The 26558-nt window shown below is 40.3% G+C and overlaps 1 protein-coding gene across 4 annotated transcripts in view; it reads left to right on the top strand.

The window, feature by feature from the left end:
* The window catches only part of togaram2 (TOG array regulator of axonemal microtubules 2), a 137286-nt gene extending 110935 nt beyond the window's left edge, over window positions 1-26351 (top strand). For all 4 annotated transcript variants that reach the window (XM_062973213.1, XM_003216079.4, XM_062973198.1 and 1 more), the window contains 8 exons: window positions 6784-7019; window positions 7837-7995; window positions 8556-8673; window positions 10416-10519; window positions 12016-12208; window positions 13077-13293; window positions 23419-23505; window positions 24244-26351. In XM_062973213.1, coding sequence (XP_062829283.1) covers window positions 6784-7019; window positions 7837-7995; window positions 8556-8673; window positions 10416-10519; window positions 12016-12208; window positions 13077-13293; window positions 23419-23505; window positions 24244-24500 — 1371 coding nt within the window. In that variant the 3' untranslated portion in view covers window positions 24501-26351. The remainder of the gene's footprint in view (window positions 1-6783; window positions 7020-7836; window positions 7996-8555; window positions 8674-10415; window positions 10520-12015; window positions 12209-13076; window positions 13294-23418; window positions 23506-24243) is intronic.
* Window positions 26352-26558: the final 207 nt, after the last annotated feature.

The raw sequence follows: 26558 nt of genomic DNA, 5'->3' as shown, positions 1-26558 counted from the left end.
ATATCTATAGATGTGTCTGTGGCATCCTCCAGATGAAGCAAATGTTGGAGGTTGTTGTATTTTTTGCAGTACCTCTTGTGTGTACGTTTTAAAAGATCCAGACAAATTTCTGCTAACCACTGAGACATTTTACACCCACCCTTGAATTGGTTTCTTTTTAATTCTGAGACTTACTGGTTGCATCCACATAGTAGAATGAATGCAGTTTGACACAACTTTCACAACCATGGTTCTGTTTTCTGGAATCATGGGAAGTGTAGCCTTACAAGACCTTAGCCTTCTCTGCCCAAAAGTGCTGAGGCCTCGTTAAACTACAGCTTCCAGGATTCCGTAGCATTGAGCCATGGCACTTCAAGTGGTGTCAAACTTAATTCTATAATGCCAGATTCACCAATTGAAACAAAAATGTTCCCTTCTCTTCTCTTCTCTTTCTCTTTTCTTTGTTAAATTAGTAAAAAAATAGTTATATTACATAGATGAAATGCCATTCTTAGGGAAGGATTAAAGAATACAAAGAGTTTTTTCTTCAAACGTTGGGATCATTTCAGCAAACCATTCCCTGGTTTTAAATAAATGGAAAAGCCCTTGGGTAGATCAAAGAAATTGTTAGTGAAATCTCATGCTTCTTCAGACCAATGTGGAACAGCCCCATCTCAGTGGTTCTGAAGCCTTTTGGGGAAATCAGGGATCCTTTTGAAAATCTGGTGACATAAAAAATTCTCTTAAATACCATTTACAAAGAGCTGCAGAACCCACATAAAAGTAGGGAAACCCCCCACACCTTAACTCTAATTACTATTGACTACATTTAAGATACAAAGCTTACAGTATATATTTAATGCATTAATGACTCACTGGTTTTTTTAGTTTTCTTTATATTTTCTACTTTATGCCTATCATTTGCACATTTTTCATAGTTGGTTGCAAAACTTTAAAAGCTCACTTAATTATTGATGGCAAATTCCCAAATGATCAAATCTACAAAAGTCAAGCCTTGACTGCAATTGAAAGGAAATATAAGTGGAAGACATCTCTAATTTTGGCTCTCAGTTTAAGGAACGCTCTGAAACCCACCCACAGATTTCACCTTATGAACCCCTAGACCATTTTAATCCAAACTCAGATTAGTTTTAGAGAGAGCCAGTGTGGTATCCCTGTTTGAGTGTTGGACTAGATTTTTTAATGCAGGCTCAGCAAAAGAAACCCATGGGGTGAACTTGAACAAGTCGCTTCTTTTCAGCCTCAAAGAAATGCAGTGGTAACTCCCCTCTGGATAAATTTTGGCCCAAAAGACCTATGAAAAGATCACTGTAGAGTTATCATAAACCAGAAATTAATTAAAGGTAATATAATAATACTGGTGGCACAGTGCATTAAAGCGCTGAGCTGCCGAACTTGCGGACCAAAAGGTGCCAGGTTCAAATCCCGGGAGCGGAATGAGTGCCCGCTGTTAGCCCCAGCTCCTGCCAACCTAGCAATTCGAAAACATGCAAATGTGAGTAGATCAATAGGTACTGCTCCGGCGGGAAGGTAATGGCGCTCCATGCAGTCATGCCAGCCACATGACCTTGGAGGTGTCTATGGACAACGCCGGCTCTTCGAAATGGAGATGAGCACCAACCCCCAGAGTTGGTCACGACTGGACTTAACGTCAGGGGAAAACCTTTACCTAACCTAATAATAATAATAGTGACTTAATTTTTATAACCCGCCACCATCTCCCTGAAGGGACTTGAGGCAGCTTACATGGGGACCAAGCCCAGCATAAACAAGGAATTCAAAGTTACATAATTAAAAACATACAACAAATAAACAATGTAATAAAAACAATTAAAACAGGAAAGTAAAAACATCATAAAAGTATGTCAATCAACATCACAACCAGTAACTGGAAAAAGTGGGCATGTTCAGATATGAGAGGGAAGGGCAAGGCTTGTGCAAAACACAGAGCAATAGGGCCAGGGCTGGAAATAAAATGCTGGAAAAATTTAAATTAGGGTTGGGCAGCTATGATTGCAAGCTAAGCAGTTATTCAAAGGCATGTTGGAACATTGATGTTTTCAAGTCTTTACAGAAAGTGGACAGTGTGGGGGCTAATCTCATCTCCCCGGGGAGAGAGTTCCAGAGCCGGGGGGCCACCACCGAGAAGGCCCTCTCTCTCGTCCCTACCATCTGTGCTTGTGATGGAGGCGGGAGGGAGAGAAGGGCCTCCCCAGCAGATCTTAAGAGCTTGCACCAGTTCTTAGAAAGAGATACAGTCACGAAGATAGGCAGAATCCGAACAGTTTAGGGCTTTTTTAACCCGCACTTTGAATTGGGACCAGAAACTTAACGGCAGCCAGTGCAGCTGCTTCAGTAGAGGCGTTGTCCGCTCCCTGTAACTAGCTCTAGTTAACAACCTGGCTGCCAACCTTTACCCCAGTTGTAGTTCCCAGGCCGTCTTCAAAGGCAGCCCCACGTAGAGTGTGTTGCAGTAGTCCAATCTAGATGTAATCAAGGCATGGACCACCATGGCCAAGTCAGGCTTCTCAAGGTACGGTTGCAGCTGGCACACAAGTTTTAAATGTGCAAAGGCCCTCCTGGCACTGCCAACACCTGCACATCAATCTTCAGCAGTGATTCCAGGAGGACCCCCAGACTGGGGACCTATTTTTTCAGGGGAAGTGTAACCCCATTCAGCACAGGTAGCCACCCTATACCCTGATTGGACCCAAGACTGACCAGGAGGACCTCTGTCTTGTCTGGATTAAGCTTCAGGTACACAACAAACAAAGCAGGGGTATTCAGAGATACAGAAAAATATGGATGATTTCCTTCCTCTGAGAAAATCTTTGCTTTCGGACATGGTCACATGCTTAGGATTTTGTCTAGTTCAAAGCTTGAAAAAACTTATTTTTTAGGTTATAACAGTACAAAATCCCAAGCGAGTAAGAAAACTGCTCACACTTGCTGGGACATTCTGGGAATTATTCAAAAGAATACTCTTCCAAACTTTGACCTAGTTACATTGTTCATAGTCCAGGAGTTGTATTTTTTGAGGTTGAAAGGGTGAAGAAATGTAGGGATGCGGGACGCACAATTTCTGGCACTTTCAGATTACTAGTTGCTCATGCTCACCTGTCAGGAAAGGCTGTTTTTGCTAAGGTGACTGAATGTGTGAGACAAGAGAAAGAGAATGACAGAAAAGGGGGCAAAAGTCAGACAAGGTGATCTCCCATACATAGCACTGCAGCAGCATTTTACAGCTGCTGAAACTAATAGGAAAATCTAACTTGGAAGGTTTCACAGTTGCTATTTAGTTATTTTAGGCATTTATATGCCACCTGATAACTGAGCTCCTAGGGTGGATTACCAGAAGAAAAGCAAATTAGGTCAACAATGGAACATTTAAAAACTGTGAGAGAAAACTTCTTAGAACCAAGGGAAAAATATTGGCCTGAGGAATAAAAAAAATCAGATTTTTTTCTGATCTCGGGATGAATCCATACAAAGGCTGTACCCCAGCTCTAATATCCTGGCCCAGATTGACCTTATTAAAGTCACACCATTTTAATCCAAACTAAAATTGGTCTTGAAAACCGCACAATTCCACCAATTTGAAGTCACATTGGGATAAAAGCTCTACCATATTCACATGAGCATTGTACCAGATGGTTTTTTGGCCACATGAGCACAAAGGTTGTAAGGTTTTTTCTTTCTTTTCAGAATGCATATGTATTTATGTATATTTATATAAATTAATAGCATTTCTTATTTATCATTTGTACCTCACACTGACATTCCCATTGGCTTGTACATGGCTCCTTCACCCCACTTCAATTATCTTTTCCCTCTGAAATGCCATGACTCCTCCACCCCATGTGTGCATGTATGAATGTGTGTCTATCTGTCTATCCATTGGGGGAATTAAGGGGCTCTTCGTTAAGTTTAAGCCAAGTCATTTTAAAATCCTCAGATGAACTTCTCTCAGAAAACTCAATGGAGTGGAATAGCTAGTTTGTAAACTCCAATCTATTAAAAATTATAGCCCATTTCTTTAGACCTATTTCATATTGGGCCCAAAAGAATTTATTCTCAAATAAGCCTATAAATCTCTGGCCTTTTACCTGTGACAAATCCCATTGATCTCAATTGGACTTTTATGTAGGAACATCTCAAACAGCACTGGTCAGGTGGTAATTCATGTTACTCGTTCATGTTTTCCTCTGGACTTTTGATGGGCATAAATTCCTGTGGCAATGAATATTTTCACCCCAATCCCAATTCAAGGCAGTACATAATGTGGTTTTCTGGAAACTGCCAAGTATTCTTTTTTAAAAAATGCATTAAAGCCCTTAGGTGACTAACAAAAGTGTTTTTCACTTGAAATGCCACATTTTCAACCAGGACAATGACAAAGGTAAGGACAAATTATTTTTCAGGTGTGGATTCAGTCTGGGAAGCTAAGAAGGGTAAGGCCTTAGAAGTGGGAATGCCAATAAATATTAGGTATTGTATGCTAAATTTCAGAGGACAGAACTGCCAAAAACACATACTTTATCAGATTATACTGGGAAGTGTTCAGAAGAAGAGAGTTTAGTCTAACTCCATTCCGTAATAAAAAGGAGTTTTTCCATACCTTGGGATCACACTGTTTAGTGCACCCAGTTGTCTTGCATATTTTTCAATGAAGAGGTTTCCACACTGCAGACATTTGGCCCTGCCCACCATCCCTCTCGGTGCTTTTTGGTACTTCAACTCCCACAATTCCCAACAGCTGAGAGGGAGAGGGAGAGAAAAGAGGCGGGAGGGAAACCCATTTGGAACAGCAGAAGCAGGGACTCGGGTGGTGTTTTGGACTACAACTCCCACAATTCCCAACAGCAGAGAGGGAGAGGGAGAAAAGAGATGGGAGGGAATCCCATTTGGACTGGCAACAGCACCAGCCCTCCCAACACAGGACACAGACAAATCATGGAAGGAAAGAAAAAGGTACCCTAAAAGGCTTTTTTTTTTTTTTTTGCAAAGTCGAAGTGTTATGAGGTAGCTTACAACCAAACATTCCTGCTTGGGGGGCAAAAGGAAATTGCCCCCAAAAAGTTTATTTTGACTCCTCCCCCAATCTCTCCTCCCACAAATTGGGTGATTCCAACCTGAGAGCAACGAGTGCTACTTCATTTGAAATTTGGCAAAACATCTGGAGTTTTGAGAAAAATCAATTTCCTCGCCTCTTCCTGATAAGTTGGAAAATAATGCTAATCTCAATCATTAAAAGACTCAAAAACTGCACTTTAACCAAAATGAATGTAGACCCACAGAATACCAGATTTTACAGTAAGTGTAACTCAGTGGAATTTAAGTTATGAGATAAAGTGGTAAGATAGACATTGCTGAAGGAAACCCTATGAAATTTGTGAAGTCCCCATAAATTGATGAGTGACTTGAAGGCACTCACACTCACAGATTTTTTTGCCGCCACATTACACAGGCTCATGTTTAACTTGTTGTCCACGAGGACTCCAAGATCTTTTTTACACACACTGCTGTCCAGCCAGGCAGCTCCATTTGAATGAGAAAAAGCAAAAGCAAAACAAATGATCTTAGAACATTCACTGAGGAGGAGTGCTTAACACTTTTCCTACAATGGTATTTTTCTCATTCAGACTAAACAGCAATATGTGTGAAAAAGATCTTGGAGTCCTCGTGGACAAGTTAAACATAAGCCTACAGTGTAATGCATCAGCAAAAAAGCCAATGCAATTTTGGCCTGCATAAATAGGAGTACATGTCTTGAGCCAGGGAAGTCATGCTACCTCTCTATTCTGCCTTGGTCAGACCACACCTGGAATACTGTGTGCAGTTTTGGGCACCACAGTTGAAGGAAGATGTTGACATGCAGAGGAGGGTGACTAAAATTATCGAGGTATTGGAGAACAAGCCCTACGAGGAGCTGCTTAAAGAGCTGGGCATATTTAGCCTGCAGAAGAGAAGGCTGAGAGGAGACATGATAGCCATGTATAAATATGTGAGGGGAAGTCATAGGGAGGAGGGAGCAACTTGTTTTCTGCTGCCCTGGTGACTAGGATGCCGAACAATCCAGTTCAAATCAGATAATCTGGGATCAGATATTGGATTATACGGCACGTCAGCCTAGCCTTATTCTTCATTGCTATATAATCCAGTTCAAAGCAGATAATTTGGATTTTATATGGCAGTGTAAATGGGGCCTTAGTCCAGTGTTCAAACTCTGACTCTCTTTAAACATATGAATATATTTTATTGTTGGGAGAACATGAGTTACTGCTTAAATGGTTGAATTGTTCCTTTTTAGGAACACAGAAATGTAGGAAGCTGATTTATGCCAGAGTCCGTCTAGCCCAATGATGTCAATTCTGATTAGCAGCAGTTATCCAGAGTTTCAGGCAGGATTCTTTCTGAGCTCTAGTGGAGGCTCCTTTACTCAGTGGTTTATTGTCCAAGTATTAGCCAGGTCTGTTCCTATTTATCTTCAGAAATCAGATTAGACTGCTCTGGTGTGTGTATCTATCAGTTCCTTTGTTGGGTATAGATCAACAAGCAATGGTGTGATTTCCCAAGGAGCCATCCCTAAACTACAGCAATTGCCCTGACCTCCTTGTCCCTGGATGCATGTAGATAATTGGCATAATCATGTAACATGGTATTATATGTAACATTTGGACAAAGGGAGTGTCATGCCATGCCATGTACTAGCATATAAATTGGTGTGTCTGAATTGGCAAAAATGAACAGAGTTGTATGACAGGTGAGCTTTTCCTTCCGCAGGTTAGCAATCTGCGGTCAAAGGTTTCTCGGTTTGCTATTGAGACACTCAGTGAACTCTTCAAGGCCATGAGGAAGCAGATGGATCAAGAGGTTGAAGAGATTTCTCGTGTCCTTCTCCAGAAAGCGGGTGATTCTAGTGAATTTATCCAGAAAGAAGCTGACCAGTCCTTGGGTGTCATGGCACGGAGTGTGACTCCCTCACGAGCAATGGCAGCCCTCATGGCCAATGGGGTGAAGTAAGTAGAAAATGATCTTTTTACCTACCTGCTTGCAGCCTTTGGACTCACTGGTAAAGGACAGGAAGCTACCACTTTTGCAAGACAGTGCAAAGAAGAAGGTGGCAGTTCCTGGAAGAGATAACCCACACCCTTATAAGTGGTCATTGGGGGAAGGTAGTGGGGCTGACTCAGTAGCCATCTTGACCCATCATTGGAGAATGGAGAAAAAAAACTTTTCAGCTCAAGGGCAAAGCTCCTCTAGAGTTATTCTGCTGGGGCTCATCTGCACTGACTATACTTGCTCTACTCATGCCTCCAGGGTCCCATCTTCACTGACCATTTAATACACTTCCCAACCAGTATTGAAGAAAGTGGTTGTGCTTGGAAGATCATTACATAGGAAATCCTGGAACAAGTGGAAATCCTGGCACAAGTTTGAGGTTCAGAACACTAATGCACATTTGGGGCTTTCTTTTGAGCACTTTTGTGGGAGTTTGTTGTTGTTTGTTTATTGATATTTGATGTTGTTTGTTTGTTGTGGACATTTTTTGATGCTACAGTTTGAAACTAGCTTTGAATTGCATTAAATAGCTAGTGTAAATGGGACCCTGGAGGCATGAGACTATTTTTTATACAGAATACACGCATGTACATACAGTAAACAATCAAGATTACTCAGAAAAAGTTCTACTCCCTTTCCAAAAAAACCCTGTCCCTTTCTGCTTAGGTCATGAGGTACTGTTATCATGTCCCATGTTTTCTGGTGACCTTGGTATTTTTCATCTTACCATCAAAAAACTTTGTGGTTCCTTCCACATTGATTTTTGTATTATAGCCACCGTAATCCTCTCATTCGTAAATGTGCGGCTGAACATTTGCTGGCTGTTGTGGAGCAGATTGGAGCTGAGAAACTGCTCTCAGGCAACCGGGAGAACACAGAGGCCCTAGTGCACACATTGGTCAAGATTGCTCAGGACTGCAACCAAGACACAAGGTAATTCCCAGCAGCTTGGGGTAGTCTTCATAGGTTTTTTCATAATGTAATAGTCTGTGTGTTTGTTTTCTATGCTTTGATGTTTTTAAAAATGGAGCCCCCGGTGGCGCAATGGGTTAAACCCATGTGCCAGCAGGACTGCTGATTTGAAGGTTGAATTGCTCACCTGAAGGTTTCCAGTTCGAATCCAACCCAGAGAGAGTGCAGATGAGCTCCCTCTATCAGCTCCAGCTCCATGCAAGGACATGAGAGAAACCTCCCACAAGGATGGTAAAAACATCAAAAACATCTGGGTGTCCTCTGGGCAATGTCCTTGTAGACAGCTAATTCTTTCACACCAGAAGCAACTTGCAGTTTCTCAAGTCGCTCCTGACATACACAAAAAACATCTTTAAAATGATAACAAAGAAACTGATTGTATTTATTTGGGTTTATTTTGGAGGACAAATAAGTATAGAAAATATACATGAAATAATAATTTAAATTATCTGTTACTACTCTTTGAATAGAGTCAGGATTTTGCACTCAAGTGTTCTTAACTCTTCCTCTTCCTGTGTTAGATTTTATGGCCGGAAAATGCTGCACATTCTTATGTCCCATACAAAATTTGATGGGTACTTGAAGCAGTGCCTACCCTCCCATGACCTGCGTGATGTCATGGCTGCAATTAAACAGAAAGTGAGTACAGATATGCAAGAAGCATCCCAATAATGTTTGGTGTCACAAGATCAAAGGCAACATATTCTTCATTTGTTGGTAAATTATGTGTTTGGGTCCACGTGGATCTGTTTTAATTGCTACCGATGGGCAAAAATAATGCCCATCTGTAACAATCTCTTCCAGATGGGCAAAAATAATGGGAATTTGAGGTATTTGTTGTTCTATTTCTACTTTTAAAAATTAAAATGATATTTTACCCAATTATGTATGTTTTGGGCTCCCCAGCTTTCCAACATAAAAGCTAGCTTAAAGAGCTGGGCATGTTTAGTCTGCAGAAGAGAAGGCTGAGAGGAGACATGATAGCCATGTACAAATATGTGAGGGGAAGTCATAGGGAGGAGGGAGCAAGCTTGTTTTCTGCTGCCCTGGTGACTAGGACGCAAAACAATGGCTTCAAACTACAAGAAAGGAGATTCCACCTGGACACTAGGAAGAACATTAGGAAGAACTTCCTTACTGTGAGAGCTGTTCAGCAGTGGAACTCTCTGCCCCGGAGTGTGGTGGAGGCTCCTTCTTTCGAGGCTTTTAAGCAGAGGCTGGATGGCCATCTGTCAGGGGTGTTTGAATGCAATTTTCCTGCATCTTGGCAGGGGGTTGGACTGGATGGCCCATCTCTATGATTCTATGATTCTATATTTTCTACAATAGGACTTTAATTAAACATTTGCTTACAATGTAAGCTAAGATATCAAATCTTTCTTCTTCCAAGATGTTTCTGCCCTGTATCGAATCATAGATCATAGAGTTGGAAGAGGCCCTAAGGGCCATCCAGTGCATCCTCCTGCTATGTAGGAATGCATTATCACAGAATTCCTGACAGATGGCCTTTTAGCATCTGATTAAAAACTTCCAGAGACGGAGGTTACACTATACTTTTAACAGCATATTTCTCTGCAGAACAGCTCTTGCCATCAGGAGGTTTTTCCTAGTATTTAGATGGAATCTCATTTCTTGTATCCCTGTTCTCTCCCACCTGAAATGTGTCCTTTGAATTCTCCCCATCTCCCATAAACCTCTCTCTTAAGTGCTAAAGTGATATGCTCCAGTAATGCTATTGCTGTGCTGGAAAGGATCATTTTCTTCTTTGTATAATTCACCTTCCACTGGGGTTTATGATGTCTATGGGAAAAAGAAGTATGCAAAGGCAGGAACTGAAGAAAGCTTTCCTCCATTTGAGTTCCGAAGAAAGAGAAATACAGCCTGTAAAATGAGTGTGATTTCTTCACACACAGAAACAGTCCTGGAGGATTTGGCAGTGCTGAAGAGAGGAAGAAAGGCACCATTAAGCCATTAACTAAATAATGGTTGTGTGGGTGGGAGGGAAGGATTTAATCTTTTCCTGCAAAGTGATAGTTGTATTGGAACCTATCATTTAACACTAAGATTCGAGAGAGATTTCAAAATCTTTCCATTTGTAGGTGGGTTGGAACAGGAAGAGGAACAAGAATCGGTTGCTGTCAACAAAGGTTTATTTCTCCCACTTCCAACCCTCTATTTTCTCACAATCATCACCCCTCAAAGGATGTTAGGCCAGGAAAGTGGAGAAAAATGCCAAGACATGAAATGGTATGGGTTGAATTGACATAAATTGCCAATATGGATGAACCCCATAGTGTGAAAATGCTGGGACTTGTCCTGAATGCAGATCAGTGAAAATGCTATTCTTATTGAATAGCATTGAAATGTGTTTCTCTACACAGGGAACAGAAGACCCAATATCCCAGGCTCCTTCTGCCAAAAGTCACAGAGGCTCCAAGAGCAGCAGCTTGGCAGCTTCGCTGGACAGCCTGCCTTCAGATGAAGGGTATGGAACAGAGCCTGCTTTAGTCTAGCAGGGCAGGGGAGCTATTTTACACTATTTGAATTTTTGTAACAGAGCAAGGAATCTTGTGGCATATTTAAAGAAGAACACATTTAATTTTACATTAGTTTTAATCTATTGTACACTTTTGAGGAAGTGGCTTGCAATCTGTAGAAGCATGTGCCAAATAAAATGTGTTGATCTTTAGGTGTCACCTTCTTTTCTGCAACTCTTGATTATAGAGATCACACAGCTGGCACACAGCAAAGTAATTTTTGCTTTGTTAAAAAAAAAACCCAGTTGATCGTTTTATGTTGGCTGCTGAAAAGCTATAATCAAAGAAAGAACTCTTCAGCTTTTTTGGAAAGCTGTGTTTGTGTGATGTGCTTGTGTTAAAAATAGTCTTTATAGTTGCAGAAAAGACTACTTTTTATACAGAATACACACACATACATACAGTAAACAATCAAGATTACTCAGTAAAAGTTCTGCTACCTTTCAAAAAAAAACCCTGTGTCCCTTTCTGCTCAGGTCATGAGGTACTCCTGGGACCAGCCTTGAGTGAGGCACTTCCTTCAGGCAGAAGATTTGGGGTGTAATTAAGGGCAAGAAATGAATTATTTACATTAACGTAATTATATTTTGCTGCAATGAAATCACAGAGGAAGAAGTACTTGTGAGATGTTATGCCTCTGGTGTCAAAATAATGTGATTGGCCTTGAGTAATATGAACCTTGGCTCTACCATGTGGGTGTATGTGATATAGGAGGGTTGAAATTAGAACATTGCCTCCCAAATATGAAAATGAAGGTACTACCTTGCCCCCAGTGAAATTTGTCTTCAGTCTCCAAATTTCTAGTACTGCAGCCAAAAAGACACTGAAAACCATTCATGTGTGTATATGGTGTTCATCCTGTGTTGTTTTGGCTGGTCCCCTTTTCTTTGTATATTTAACTGTATTTCAAAATACTTATCTGAAATTTTATTTTAATGTAATGATAAGAATTTGGGGATGGAAAAAAGTTTCATGGATGGGAGAGAAGTCTTAATGTCCTCTCGCCTTGCCTCGTAGCTACACTTGGTTACTTTTCTGCCCAGGTAAAAGGATATCTCGGATCAGTGGTTTTCAACCTGTGATCTCCAGATGTTTTTGGCCTTCAACTCATGGAAACCCTAACAGCTGGTAAAGTGGCTGGGATTTCTGGGAGTTGTAGGCCAAAAACATCTGTGGTCTCCAGGTTGAGAACCACTGCCTTGGACTAATCTGGTCTCCTCTTCAGCTTTCCATCCTTCCTGTACTTCCTTTAGTTTTCTAGTTGGACACATCCTGGACTTTCTTTAGCTTTCCAGATTTTTCCCAGAACAAATAATGCAACCCTTTTAAATTAGAGCATTGTTTCTAATTTCCATTAGTAATTTTTTTGTACCAATCTAATCCATTTCCATCAAGTAGTTTTCAAGAAGAACACAACGAAAAATTATTTAATTCTCAACCCCAGGTCCATTTCTATAGCTCTGCCGCAACCCATGGCTCGACGCTCCTCCCTCCGCAGCATTGAAATGATGGAGCAGCTTAGGGAGCTGAACAAGCTACTGATGGCAAAGGAATTTCAGACCCGAATGAACGGAATCACATTGCTAATGGAATACTGTGAAAACAACCCCCATCTTGTCTCCTCAAACATTGTACAGGTACTCAGTAGAAGCATCCTATTCAATGAGGCTAGATTAGGCCAGTAAAATATTAAGTTTTAGTTTTAGTTTGGCCTCTTGTGATTTTCCTTCTAGGGTTTGCAAAGCTACGCAGACTTGGGATTATTATGAAAGGTAGCTCTCTAGTGCAAATGGACTTAAACTGGTGAGCTGGAAAGAGTGAATGGTCATGTGGGTTCTGGATATGATAAAGTTTTAGTCTTGAAAACATTCAGTGTAAACAACACTCTACTCCTAGTAAACAAGGAGTGCTATTTTAACTGTTCACAGGAAAAACTGGGTCCACATGTAAGAATTGTTGTGGTTTCTCATTAACAGCACCAAGTGGCTGAGAAGCAGAAGGAAACTTAAATAAATTACATTAATAAATGCCCCTCCATCCATGGGACGTCCAACAAAATTATCCATACCCAACAAGATACAGTATATTTAGCCAGAGGTCCTTCATTTCAATAGAGTTAGCTATTCTTCATTGTTTCTTCTATCCATGCAAAGTCCAAAGATGTATTCCCTGTGGATATAGTGTTGTACTATAAATTAGATAAGGTTCACTCCACTTGAAGATGCAAGCCAGATCTTGGGGGTGGGTGGGGGACTTGAAACAATACCGACATTACTCCCAGCTTCCCTACTGAAGTTTTTTGTGGTGCATGTCTCTCTTGCACTAAGTAATTATGGTAAATACAAAAATGATTTTCCTATATAGCGATGAAAATACTGTATTGCTTCCATGTAGAGACTTGTAACTACCAGTATTTGGGATGGATATTCTTTCATGTGCCTTTTGTAAACCCAATAGTGTTCCATTTATAGCAGAATTTGCTTGTTCTTATTTTAATGCACACAGATCTTTGATGTATTTACTCTGAGACTCCAGGACTCCAACAAGAAAGTGAACCAGTATGCATTAGAATCCATTGTCTCTATGATCCTCATCCTTAAAGGTGGCTTAAACCCAGTCCTGGTATCAGTGGTGGCTGTGGTCACTGACAACCTAAATTCAAAGAATTCTGGGATTTACAGTGCAGCAGTGAAGGTGTTGGACACAATGATCACACATCTAGGTAATTGCTGTCTCACCTTTTTCATACTGTAGCTGTCATTCTGTTTCTGACCATTAAAATGCTTACTTCCATAGAATGATCCCTTCTGAAACTGTTACAACCTCATTACATGAGGAAATTTCTAGCATCCTGGGACTCTAGTTGAGTTACAGAGCCCTATGCCACCCATCACATGGTGTAGCCTCACTTCTGGCAGAGCTCTGTTGCTCAACTGGGGTAGCAGCGTGGTAGGACTCTGTGCACCCAATACAGAAGCCTTCTCATGTTCTATTTGTGATGGGGAAGTGTCACTGCTGGCTGGGCGGATGCAAGGCACTGGGATTGCCCTGCCGATTCACCATGGAGGCTGGCAAATCAACATAAGGACCTCATCAAGAAAATTTGCAGGCTTAAAATTAAATATTTTAAAACAGGCTATGATAATGAAATGTCACCCCCAAACTTCAGATATTTGTATTAGGCAAAATGAGACAACCAGTTCAGATGACAGGAGATGTGGCAGCATGATTTTGAAGAAGACAGTTAGAATAATAGAACTGGAAGGAACTACAATGATCACTCAGTCCAATCCTCTGCTGTGCAGGAAAACACAATCAAAGCACTCCCAACAGGTGGCCATCCAGCCTCCACTTTAAAACCTCCAGAGAAGATGCCACCATACTCCAAAGTAGCACATTCCATTGCTAAACAGTTCTTACCATCAGGAAATTCTTCCTATGTTTTCTTGGAATCTTTTTTTCTGTCGTTTGAATCTATTGCTCCATGTCCTAGTCCCTGGAGTAGAAAACAAACTTGCTCTTTCCTCAATATGATATTCTCTAAAATACTAAAACATGGCTATCTTGTCACTTTTCATTCATCTCTTCTCCAAGCGAAACATGCACTAAGCTGCTCTTCCTAGGAATTGGCTTCCAGTCCTTTGACCATTTTGGTCCTCTTCCCCTGGACACATTCCAACTTGTCAATATCTTTCATGAATTGTGATGCCCAGAACAGGACACAATGTTATTATAGGTGAGGTCTGATCAAGGCAAAATAGAATGGGACTATGACTTCCATTAATCTAGACCCAGTAAAATTAAACGAAGAGGAACTTCCCAAATCAGCCACCTGTTGATCACATAAACTATTAAGTTATATTGTGGAGGATGGTTGCTTTAACTATGTAAACAGATTTCATAAACAGACACCTGTCCTACTGAGAGGTAATTAGAAAACTGATCAGCAAAGATAACGGAATCAAATCAACATAGAGTATTGTTTATTGCTCCAGAGCAAGAAATTAAAATGAGCTTTTCAGCACAACCACTACCACTGTCTGGGTGGAAACAGGGAGAGGACTTTGGCTGGCACTCCCAACAAATGGCCATCCAACATCCACTTAAGACCTCAAGAGAAGGAGACCCCCCCCCCCCCGAGGCAGGGTATTCTATTTCCAAAAATTTCTAACCAACAAGACATTCTTCCTATTTTTTTTAAAATCTCTTTCCCCACAATCCATTGCTCCATGTCCTAGTCTCCAGAGCAGCAGAAAGCAAATTTGCCCTTGTCTCAATGTGTCATCCTTTCCAATATGTAAACATGGTTAATATGTCTCAAAATGGTGGCCTGCTGCTAAATCTGTTGTACACAGATGACGTCCAATTCTACTACTCCTTTTCATCAGATGCTAAGCAGGTTGTCCAGGTCGTGAACTGGTGCCTGGCAGCTGTGATGGTCTGGATGAGGGCGAACAAATTGAAGTTGAATCCAGACAAGACAGAGGTTCTCCTGGTCAGTAGTAAGGCCAAACAGGGTATAAAGTTACAGCATGTGCTGGATCGGGTCACACTCCCCATTGAAAGCACAGGTTCGCAGCTTGGGAGTCCTCCTGGACTCATCGTTGCGGTTGGAACCTCAGGTTTCGGCGGTGGCTAGGGGGGCTTTTGCACAATTAAAACTTGTGTGCCAGTTGCGCCCATACCTTGGGAAGTCAGACTTGGCCACGATGGTCCACATGGATAGACTACTGCAACGCACTCTACGTGGGGTTGCCTTTGAAGATGAGAGGCAGCCAGGTTAATAAATGAAGTGGTGTACAGGGAACACAAACTCCCATGTTGCGTCAGCTCCTTTGGCTGCCAGTTAGCTACCGAACACAATTCAAAGTGCTGGCTTTGGCCTATAAAGCCCTAAATGGCCCCTGCCCAGTTTACCTGTCCGAACGCATCTCCCTCTATGAATCCATCACGGAGATTAAGATCTTCTGGGGAGGCCCTGCTCTCGGTCCCACCATCGTCACAGGCATGATTGGTGGGGACGAGAGACAGGGCCTTCTCAGTTAATTGCCTCTCAGCTATGGAACTCTCTCTCTGGCAAGATTAGATCAGTCCCCTTCATCCTGTCCTTTAGAAAGATGGTAAAGACCTGGCTGTGGGACCAAGCCTTTGGGGCAGTGCAATCATGGCAGCAATAGGAAATTTCATGGCAGACGTGTGATGGTTTTAAATAATGGTTTGAATGTGAAGATAACTGATTTTAGTGTTTATGTATTTTTATGGTTTATTTTATATTCTAGCATTGAATGTTTGCCGTGGATATGTTGTGCTTTGCCCTGAGTCCCCTTAGGGTGAGAAGGGCAAAATATAAATGTTCTAAATAAATAAATGGGCCCCTGGTGGCACAGTGTGTTAAAGCACTGAGCTGCTGAACTTGCGGACCAAAAGGTCCCAGCCCAGGTTCAAATCCCGGGAGCAGAATGAGCGCCTGCTGTTAGCCCCAGCTCCTGCCAACCTAGCATGCAAATGTGAGTAGATCAATAGGTACTGCTCTGGCGGAAAGGTAACAGCGCTCCATGCAGTCATGCTGGCCACATGACCTGGAGATGTCTATGGACAACGCCGGCTCTTTGGCTTAGAAATGGAGATGAGCGCCAACCCCCGGAGTCAGTCACGACTGGACTAAACATCAGGGGAAAACTTTACCTTAAATAAATAAATAAATAAAATATGCCCAGGTCCCTAGACTGATTCCCATAGGGCTTGGCTTCCCTTTTAATCATTTTAGTCATCTTGCTCTGGATACGTTCCAGATTGTCAATATCCTTCTTGAATTGTGGCACCTAGAACTGAACAGTGTTCCAGAGGAGGTCTGGCCAAAGCAGAATAAAGTGGGACTGTGACTTCCCTCAATCTAGACCTGGCATGGGCAAACTTGGGCCTCCCAGGTGTTCAATACCTACTGGCTGTTAGGAATTGTGGGAGCTGAAGTCCAAAACACTGGGGAGCCCAAGCTTGCCCATGCCTGATCTATACTGTACTCCTATTGATGCATCCTAGAATAACGTTAGTTTTTTAAGCTACTGAATCACATTGTTGACTCATGTTTAGCTTGTGGTAAGTTAAGATTCCTAGTTGTACACTATGTTGTCTGCCCTGAATCTGCCGAGTTTAGTCTGCTGCTTCCAGGTGTTGTGAATGACACTTTTTGATTGTCCTTATTGAAGAAAGATTCAACTATCAGTACAGATGAGTTTAGAACACAGAAGGGGATAGAGGTAGGAAAGTTAATAGAAAGTGGATAACACATTAAATTAATCATTAATATGATACAAAAAATCTAGTTCAATTATGCTTATCTTAAAAGAGAGACTTAAAAAAGAAAATTAATTTTTCATTCACATTTTAACTTACAGTACATTCTAACACTACATTAGAAGAATGAAGATGAAAAATCTCAACTGAGTTTATTTTTGCTACCTGCACCTCCGTTGTTCTTGTTTTTTAGGTTTGCATAGGAAGAAACAGCTGTTTGAAGTTAGAAAACCCTTTTCCCTCTCAAGAAACTCTTTCCTTTGAATTTCCTTTCACTAACTTCTCCATTTTTAAAAAATTTGCAGTGGACTCTTGTGGAATCCATTATGATTAAGAGCTTCCAAACCCAGCTTCCTGGGACTGATGGGGAGCCTGTGAGCCAAGGATGAAGAGAAAGGTGCCCTCACCTATTTTAGTATCTCCTAAGCCCACTTACAGGTGAAAGTTTCCCCTAAAATGTCAGGTCCACGCCTGCTTATCACCCTTTCCGGAGGCCTCTAAAAACAGAACCTCTCCAAAATCTTTCTCAGACCCCCAAAACTCCCAAAGGCTTAGCGGTCTTGACTTTCTGGTGACTTCCAAATGAGATGTGAGGGTTTATAAATGCCCTGCCCTGAATTCCAGATCCTAGGATTCAGTGAGGTTGCCACAGGAATAAAAGTGTAATTTAGCACTATAACTGCATTGTGTGAATTCCTTGGTAAGACGTGAAGTCTTGTCTACACTTCCATATAAAATCCAGATTATCTGATTTGAACTGGCAGTGTAGACTCATATAATCCAGTTCAAATCAGATAATCTGAATTATATGAAAGTGTAGATCCAGCCTGATATCTCTGTAGCAGAAAATGTTAAGCACTCCTCCATATAAGTACGGTAGTAGATGCCAGTGGATGTTGCCATGGCCATTAGAGTGGAATCATAGCATTATAATTGCATAGTGTGACAAGAACCCCAGTGTTAAGATTGCTGTCTTTTTACATCTAACATTCTTTATGAGTTCAGAGTAGTATGTTTCTCTCTCTCTCTTTAACACAGTGTTTTGGCCTACTTTTCTAGGCATATAGCAAGCCCGTTCCTGGGGCTATAAATCCATCACCTTTCAACTCTATTAAGGTCTTACAGGAAAAAGAAATATTATATATGTGGAGTGGATGCAAGTGTGGATCTGAGAGATAGCCTTTGCAGAAAGGGTCATGGGAGGACAAGCCAAACGCTGACAGAGGATAACCTCATTAAAAACTGATACGGTGCAGTGGGAGTATGTCCTAGGTGACCTGCGATCGCTCAAGATCAGAGATATATTGCTCTTAATGGGACATTTGAAGAAGTTTGATTACAAATAGAATATGGGGTACAGTACAAGCTGCTGTGAAATAGAGGTCACATCTGCCCATGCTTTAGAAATGAGACAGTATGTTTCTACAAAATGTACTCGTAACATGAAAAACAGGGCCAAGATAGTCAATATAGAGAGCATTACAACATACAGGGACTATTTTGTCAAATTACAGGAGCGGGACTCCACTTTTCATGTTACATCTTACACAAATTTAATGGTAAAGGAAAATTAACACTTCAAGGTGAGAAGTTCTAGCTGACTATCTTCCACCTGTGATAATTTTCTAAATATACAGAAAAGTATTTTAAAATGTGGTGCTCTTCATCCTGCATTCTTAATGACTAAAGTTCATTATATCACATAATCCTATATTATATATATTCTATATCCTATATTAAGACTTGGAGTACCTGAAAGTTTGCATAGTCTTTTGCGACCTTTGAGTTGATGTAGTAAAGGTTATGCCATGGATTAGCACTGAGACTCTTTGCAGGTAGTGTGTGTGTAAGTTTGCGTACACACATATAAATGTGAATTTGGCTGGTGTCATCTTTCAGCTCTCCTCAGATGTGTGCCTATGAGACTGTAATGATGAGCAAATAGGCTTTGGCATTTACCACTGTACCATGGTTTACAAGTAGCCTATTTGTCACCTGTATCCTCCCCTCAAAATGTTTTGTCATGAAAGTTTCATCCGATCTATCTGGACTTCCTAGTGAATTATGTCTATCTCGATTTGGAGGACATTTCCCCCAATAAGCTTATTCTGTACTGGCTTCATGAAAGTCCTAAATTATGAGCTTCAGTTAGCCCCTTCTCCTGTCTTTAGTCCATAAATATCTCCAACATGCACTCTTCGTTTTCCAGGAAAATTTATGGTTTACTGAGTTCATTTCTGAAGAACAAACAAATATAAATTCATGTCAGCATGACGACTTGCTCCAAATGTTGTTTTCTGTAGGCGGAAATTGCAGTTGCCAATAACTACACAACCAAGGACTGCTGTAAATCCCAACCCATGTGGATTTATATCAATTTAGAAACGCAGTATTGGGTGAATGGTGAATGATACAGAGTGTTCAAGGATCAGGACAGACATGCGAGCTAATATATAGGTGTAATATTAAGTAGACTAATATTCATACAAGATCTCTAAGGACAAACCATCCCCATATTAAAGAGTGCGAATGGGAATAGAAATGAATGTACTTCCAGTTCTGATTTCTAGTGACAATGAAATGGATGAAAAAATTTTCTTGTAAAATATAGCTTGACTCACTTGTTTAAGCTCTTTGGATTCTTCAGTTCTTTGTTACAGGACCCCACAGCCCAATTCCAGAGGAAGACATGCTGATTAAATTAATTTTTATTTTTTTAAAAAATGATGCCGGTGTAGCAACATTTGCATGAAGTAGGGCTATTGAGATTTAGGAAGCAATTGATCCTTGTGCATATTTAGAATTTGGAGCAAAACTGTTCTTTTGCCTGACTGGGATTAGCTGTCTTCTCTCATTGCTTTAGGAGTCATTACTACAGTGTAGGGGGTCAGTATGTGACTGGATTTTTGCATTTCCATGATAGCATTCATGGACTAGATTAAATATACCTTAACCCATCTCCTTAAGTGTATGAAAAGGAACAATCCCCTCATTTTGCCTTGATTTTAGAACTGCTATTTTACTTAAGTTTTCTGTCATAATTTACGAACAGGAAAATATGCTCTCTGCCTGTTTGTGTTTGAACAGAAAACTATGAACAATTATGATCAGCAGGTAACTCAGAATGCCTAACTGACATCAGGGGACCATCCCTAGGTATCGGATTTTGGACCAGAAGTTTCAGGATCTGGATGATCTTGAATTTGGTAGCTCTAATATTTGGAAAAGTACTTTTTGGACTATTGTTTTATAGTCTGAAATAACCTTTCTAGGCTCTACTTTATCCTCTCTCCTGATTGCCAAGAATCACATTGCAGGGGATGAAAAGTCACATTGCAGGGGATGAAAATTGCACCAAGCGACTTCATCCAAGGGAGTAACATCAAAATAACTGTTTGTAAAAATTGTGCCATGTTTCAGTAGAAATTTATTATTTTTCAAAATAATAATAACCCCAGTTAAGTGAGCTTTCCTTCTTGTCAAAATTGGATGTATTCCCTCCATCATTTCCCCACACAATGGGCATGTTGTCCTTTAAACTCTAAATATCTGCTTCAGTTGTCTTTTGGCACAGAACCTTATTTCCGTAGCCCCACAACACCTGTTCAGTTGGACGCATATGACTCCATAAATTACCACATTGAGTGACACTGACCCTAGTGATGCCAATACATGCTTACATTTTCCCACCAGGGAATAGACAAACAACCTCTGAGTATTCCTTGCCTATGACATTCATGAAGTTACCATAAGGTAACAGGCAACTAGAAGGCACATACATAATGTCTTTCAAGGATCATAAATCCATCCATATGGATGTAGCAATGGTGACTTTCAGTGGAGCTATGATAATAATAATAACAAAACTTCATTAATATACTGTCCTATCTCCCCAAAGGGACTCAGGGCAGTGAAGCCGTTTTTAGATAGCACTGCAAAATAGATATAACATCTTGGATAGCTCTGATAAAATCTAGACAAATCATGAGTCGGGCTCACAGGCCCATTTGCTGCTGATGTATGGATCAATAGGCTTGATATTTTTGTATCAAAAACTCTTCAGACTTATCTTAAAGTAGGCAATAAAGCAGAGTCAAAATAATACATTTCAGTATATAATATCAAGTTTGTGCTTCCAAAAATGAGTACTGCTTGCATGCACAAAATCATGAGATGAATTCAAGCAATCTGTTTTTCAATCTTGCCTTCTTACCTGGTAAATGATAACTGATTTATTTTTTACTATTGGTGGTGAAGGCAAAGGAATGTGTTGAAGTCACATATGCCACATGCTTTTTCTTCCTCTCTTTGGAAAGCCCCTTTGAAGCTAAACTCATATTAGTTGCTTATAGGTCCTTTCATGAATAGCAAAATGCACAGCCTGTCTCCGAATGACAAAAGAGAGAGAAGTACACATGTACTGCACTTACTTTAAAACAGAATTTCAAAGGCAGATTTAAAGGTGACCAGAAATCTTTATCGATACTAATAAGGGAATAATCATTAATAATTAATACCCTGCTCGGTTTCCTTTACTTCTTGCATTAGCACTTCAAAGCATTTATTCATCTTGCTGAAGCCAGCAGTTATTCTTTTTCATTCATCATTGAAACAACCACGTTGGCTGGCTCAGCAGACACATCATCATCCATCGGAAAACAGAGAATGTCAAACAGAAAATGGATTTTCTGTTCTCTGTTTTGTCAGCTTTGTGGTAGTTGACTCTTGGCTGCATAAACTGTGAATGGTCAAGCATTTAAGAAAAACAGTCTGTTAGTAAAACAACAAAGCCTTCCATATTAACTTGCTTGCTTTATTTGCAGATCTATTTTTTCCACCATTATGATTTGGAATGGTATGCCAATTTAAAAATAGCTTATATAAGATATACGCAGTAAAACCAAGTGGAACAAAACATATTTAGAGACAAGACTGTGGAATGTGTGACTTTCTAGATGCTGCTGGACTGCAACCCTCATTGTTCCTCACCATTAGTTCTGATGATGAGGACTGACTGGGAGTTGTATTCAGACAATATTTGGAGGCCATACATTCTGAAATCCTTGCACGTTAAAAACCAGTTTGAATAGTCATGTTTTATATTGTAATCAACTGTGGTAACTATGTAGCATGAAGAAGGGCAAAACGTGACCCTACACATGTTGTCAGACTATAACTCCCTGCAGATCTAACCAGCAGAACCAAAGTAGAGGAATACTTGGAGTTGCACTCCATTATCCCTTCAAGGCAATGGAAAATTTTCTCTCTAGAAATCCTGCCAACAAAACCCAAAAGAGGATTGCCATAAGGCAGAAAAGATCTGGCGACACATTATAGTAAATAAAGGCTGTTAAAATATGTCATCTAAAAGATCTTGAAAGCAACTGATACTGGTCAGAATCAATCATACTGAGATAGGGAGGCCAATGTCTTGACTCAATATAAGATGACACTTGGTTGCTGTTGAATCCTATATGGCCATGAGATTCCCATAATCTGAAAATTTGGGGAAACATTGTCAGTTCTTTGAGCAGATTTCTAAAAATAAAAATCTCTATAGTGCATGGAGGGTTTGGGCACCCTAGAGGGCAAAGATGGATTAGGGACTTGCTTTGAAGTTCACTTCTCAGAGCCAGAGTGTAGCTGGCTTTCACACTTATGCAATCTGTTTATTTATTTATTTACAGCATTTATATTCTGCCCTTCTCACCCCGAAGGGGACTCAGGGCGGATCACATTGCACACATAAAGGCAAACATTCAATGCCATGACAGAGAACAGAGACAGAGACAAGACGCAGGCACCGGGCTGACCTCGAACTCATGACCTCTTGGTCAGAGTGATTTGTTGATTTGTTGCAGCTGGCTTGCTTTCCAGCCTGCGCCACAGCCCGGTCCTCTGTTGCCATGGGGTTGGCCTCACTGGGGTGCCCCTGACTACCCATCCTTCCCAAGTGCAGGAATGTTAAAGTTGCAATGTAAGGGCTAAAATTCCTGCATAACATTTCATATGTGGAACTATTAATACTTTCTTTACTCTATTTGGAATTCTTTCCCATTTCCCCCTATGTGTAAGTCAACACCCCATGCTTCAACAGGATTGTCCTTCATGAGACACATTTTACTCTTGTCAGGAGTCTGGAGAGACAGTTTGTTAGGTCTTTGATTAGATGGATGTGTTTTAGGTGCAACAAAGATGCTGTACGAAGCTCACCATTATACCTCTAATGTCTAAGAATGATTTGTATGTGTAGAGGGGCCTAAACAGCTACAATGTCATAGAGGGGGAAAATGCTCATATTACAGTACTTCGTAGTGTTTCAAAACACAATGCTTTAACTGCGCTCAATTCACCTGTGAGTTTGTATTTACCTATATGAGATGTCTTCAAGAATTGGGAAGTGAATACCTCCTTGACTGACTCTGTTTTAAAAGGGGCACTTTGAAACATGTACTTCACAATACAAATAATGTTCTTTCCACCTACCCACCCCCATTGTCTTCTTCCTTCATTGGCAATAATTTTCACACAGAAATGTTTCTGTCCCTTTCAGATAATCTTTTTCTGCTTCAAACGTTTGCCAGCAGGGTGCGTTTCATCGGTGGCCAAGCTCTGCAGGATATTACAGATCGCCTGTCAGGTAACAAACAGACTGCACACAGTTAGGAGTTTCTTCCAAATGAACAAATCAATAACTCAGATAACAGCAGGAGGCAAAGGGCTTCTTTCTTCACAGCAAAATGTCTTGTATTGTCATCTACACCTTTTCAAATTGGGGGCGAAGGCTGCATCTCATCTTTTCCTGAGGCGAATGTTCCAGCGTTCATTTTTTGGATTCCTTCTGATTTGTTGGTACAAGAGTGTTCCAAACTCGTGTTGTGGTGCTTGAGTGCTGGCCTACTTCCGTTTATGGCTGGCTTAAATGATAACAGCCATTGCAAAGCTATATCGTCTACAATAAAATGTATGTTATCGATGCATCAATCTTTGAGGGGAAACAGTTAAGAATGTCCTGCAAAACCATAAAAATGGTTTATTCAGTAGCAGATCTGTAGTATTGGGTGTGTGTATGTCAGGGATTAACAAGGCATTTCTATCTGTGTCTAAGAGTTCTCAGTGGGACTTATACTGAGTGAGTGTGTCAGTGTGAGCCACTTCACCAATCCATCATCGAGTTTTGCAGTTTTTGGACAGAATGCTTGTTTTGTAATCTGGTCTAGGTCTGATGTGATACTCTTGATCTAGTAAATTTGACTTGGTCACAGATTGGAAGCTATTGAGGGTTTTTTTTTTAGCTAAACTGTTATAGATTCAGGATTATGACAAAAGTTGAACACTTACTTGAATTCATCCTGATCCTTTGTCTCTTGCATGTCAGTTCTTGTAGCTTTCGCTTATCCACGGAAACCTCAGAGTGTGGAACGTCACGTCCTTCCTGTTCTCTGGTACTTCCTGAACAACATGATTGGCAATGGGATATTGCCTGGAAAGAGCGGGAATGTGAGAACTGTGGTGTCTAAACTGGCTAAGAGCCTTCACAAGCAAATGGGACCCAGGCTTGTTAAACATGCCTCCAGCCATCCACAACATGTGACTAAACTCTTGCAGGATCTTCTAGATGCAGACCTCCAGTGAACAAGGCCAATATTCTCTGGGACCATGTACAATGTGCCACTTCAAGAGACAGGGAAAACGAAGTGATGGACCGTGGTGCAGAGCTTGCCATTATTTAATTATGCAATTTTTATGTGATGGAGAATGTATATAATATATTTTGTAGTAGAGGTCAATCACATATTTTTCTAAGGCTTAATTTTCTAAAACTTTGATGTGTTAATAATAATAATAATAGTAATTTCACAATTTTAATTCTCATACGTATTAGAATAATATTTTGTTTATATAATAAATGTGTATCAGGGGAAGGATGGTAAAGATGAGCCTCAAAACCAGAATTTTATTGGTAGTCCCAAATAAAGAAGATCAATTGAATTACTATGGTTTACATAAGTGTTGATTCACCATTCATCAATTGATTCAATAGGTCTACCTTAGATGGGATTGCCAATATAATTGAAGTCTACATCATGGGTGATACATTCTACTGTAGTAGTTTGCTAATGCAATAGATGGTAGTTTACATGGGCACCCATTGGATCTGATGGTGTTTTTCTTCTTTAAGCAGATTTCAAGTCAGAACACATTTTCAAAGGACCTTGTGGTCTCTTCCAACTCAGTGATTCTATAAAATAGCAGTCTTTTCTCTGTCTGCAGCAGAAATGACAAACCATGATCTTTGAATGGTTGGGATGGAGATAATTGAAAGATCTGAGTAAGATCCAAGGTTTTTTTTTGGGGGGGGGGGGAATGTGTGACTCACTAAATGTTTTAACTGCATATTCCCAGCAAACCTATGTGTTTATTAACTGTAATTCTCACCAAGCCTATTTAACATAGCCAGTGCTGTCTGAAATTTGCAGTCTACTAACATCTGGTGCATGGAAATTGCTCTCCAACAACATCTGGAGGACCACAAATTGCCTAATTCTGAGCAAAAGGAACGAGATGTGGTATTTCGTTACTGCTTCAAGCACTAGTGAACATAACCTTAATTTCAGATGTTAGATTAGGATGGCCTCTTAAAATGCTAGACACAACAATCTGAGCTCCTGAGATTTCAGAATTGCTAGGAGCTAAGAATAATCTGAGTGGACTAGACATTTGACAGCTACAAGATTCACATTGCAAGACATTAATTTCTGTTTTTATTCCAGAGGCCTAATATTTTGTTTACTGATAAACCTATATTATGCAGTCTGACATGATTAAATGGAGCTTCATACAAATAAATGCTTACAAGAAATAAATCTGAACCAAAAGGAAGGAGTAAGTAATCCCAGAAAACTGGACTTTTTTACTGGCAAATTTACTAGGAATCCAGTCCAAACTGTTCCTGCAACTGATTACCAAGACAATCATGGCACATGGAAGACATATGCATTGCAGGTTGAAGGACACAGCCCAGCAAGCATAATACTAACAAATAATATAAGGGTTTCATTTTTTAAAAAACCTTATACTGCTTTTGCTAATTAACCAAACATCAATTCATCTAGCTTTCCACTAAGTAATCCTCCTTTAAAGAATTCAAGCTATTCACGCTATTCACAAGAATTACATTATTTTCTGCTAAAATGTTGTAATCCCAACAGCAGGCCACCATTTTGAGACATGAGGAATTTGTTGAAACTAATACACAATTACAATAAATATTGGCTCAAAATCTGTAAGGTGTGGTGCAATTGAATAAATTAGAAACATAATCCAGAGCTTGGAATACTTACCAAAAATGTTACTGCTTGCCCAGTGTAAATTTTTATTGATTTCTCACCAGTTATAAATGTTCATATGCTAGTAGAATACTTCTTTCAATGGTATCTTCCTTTAAAAAATATATAAATAAAGGAACTAAAAATGGCACCAAGATCCCATTTTCCCCTATTGGTATGTGTGTGTGTGTGTGTGTGTGTGTGTGTGTGTGTGTATCCCTTGAAACTCCATAAGTAAAATTTTCAAAAACCATGCAACATTTTAAGACTACTCACAATTTGGAACTCAATTCTGTGCAAAATTCACATGTGGTTTTTTTGTTTGGGTCAGAAAATTACTTTCTGTGCAGGAAACCATATTCAC

The sequence above is a fragment of the Anolis carolinensis genome, chromosome 1 (assembly GCF_035594765.1).
Source record: "Anolis carolinensis isolate JA03-04 chromosome 1, rAnoCar3.1.pri, whole genome shotgun sequence".
Classification (NCBI taxonomy): domain Eukaryota; kingdom Metazoa; phylum Chordata; class Lepidosauria; order Squamata; family Dactyloidae; genus Anolis; species Anolis carolinensis.
The sequence above is the reverse complement of the archived record's forward strand: the minus strand, read 5'-3'. Positions and strand labels throughout refer to the sequence as shown.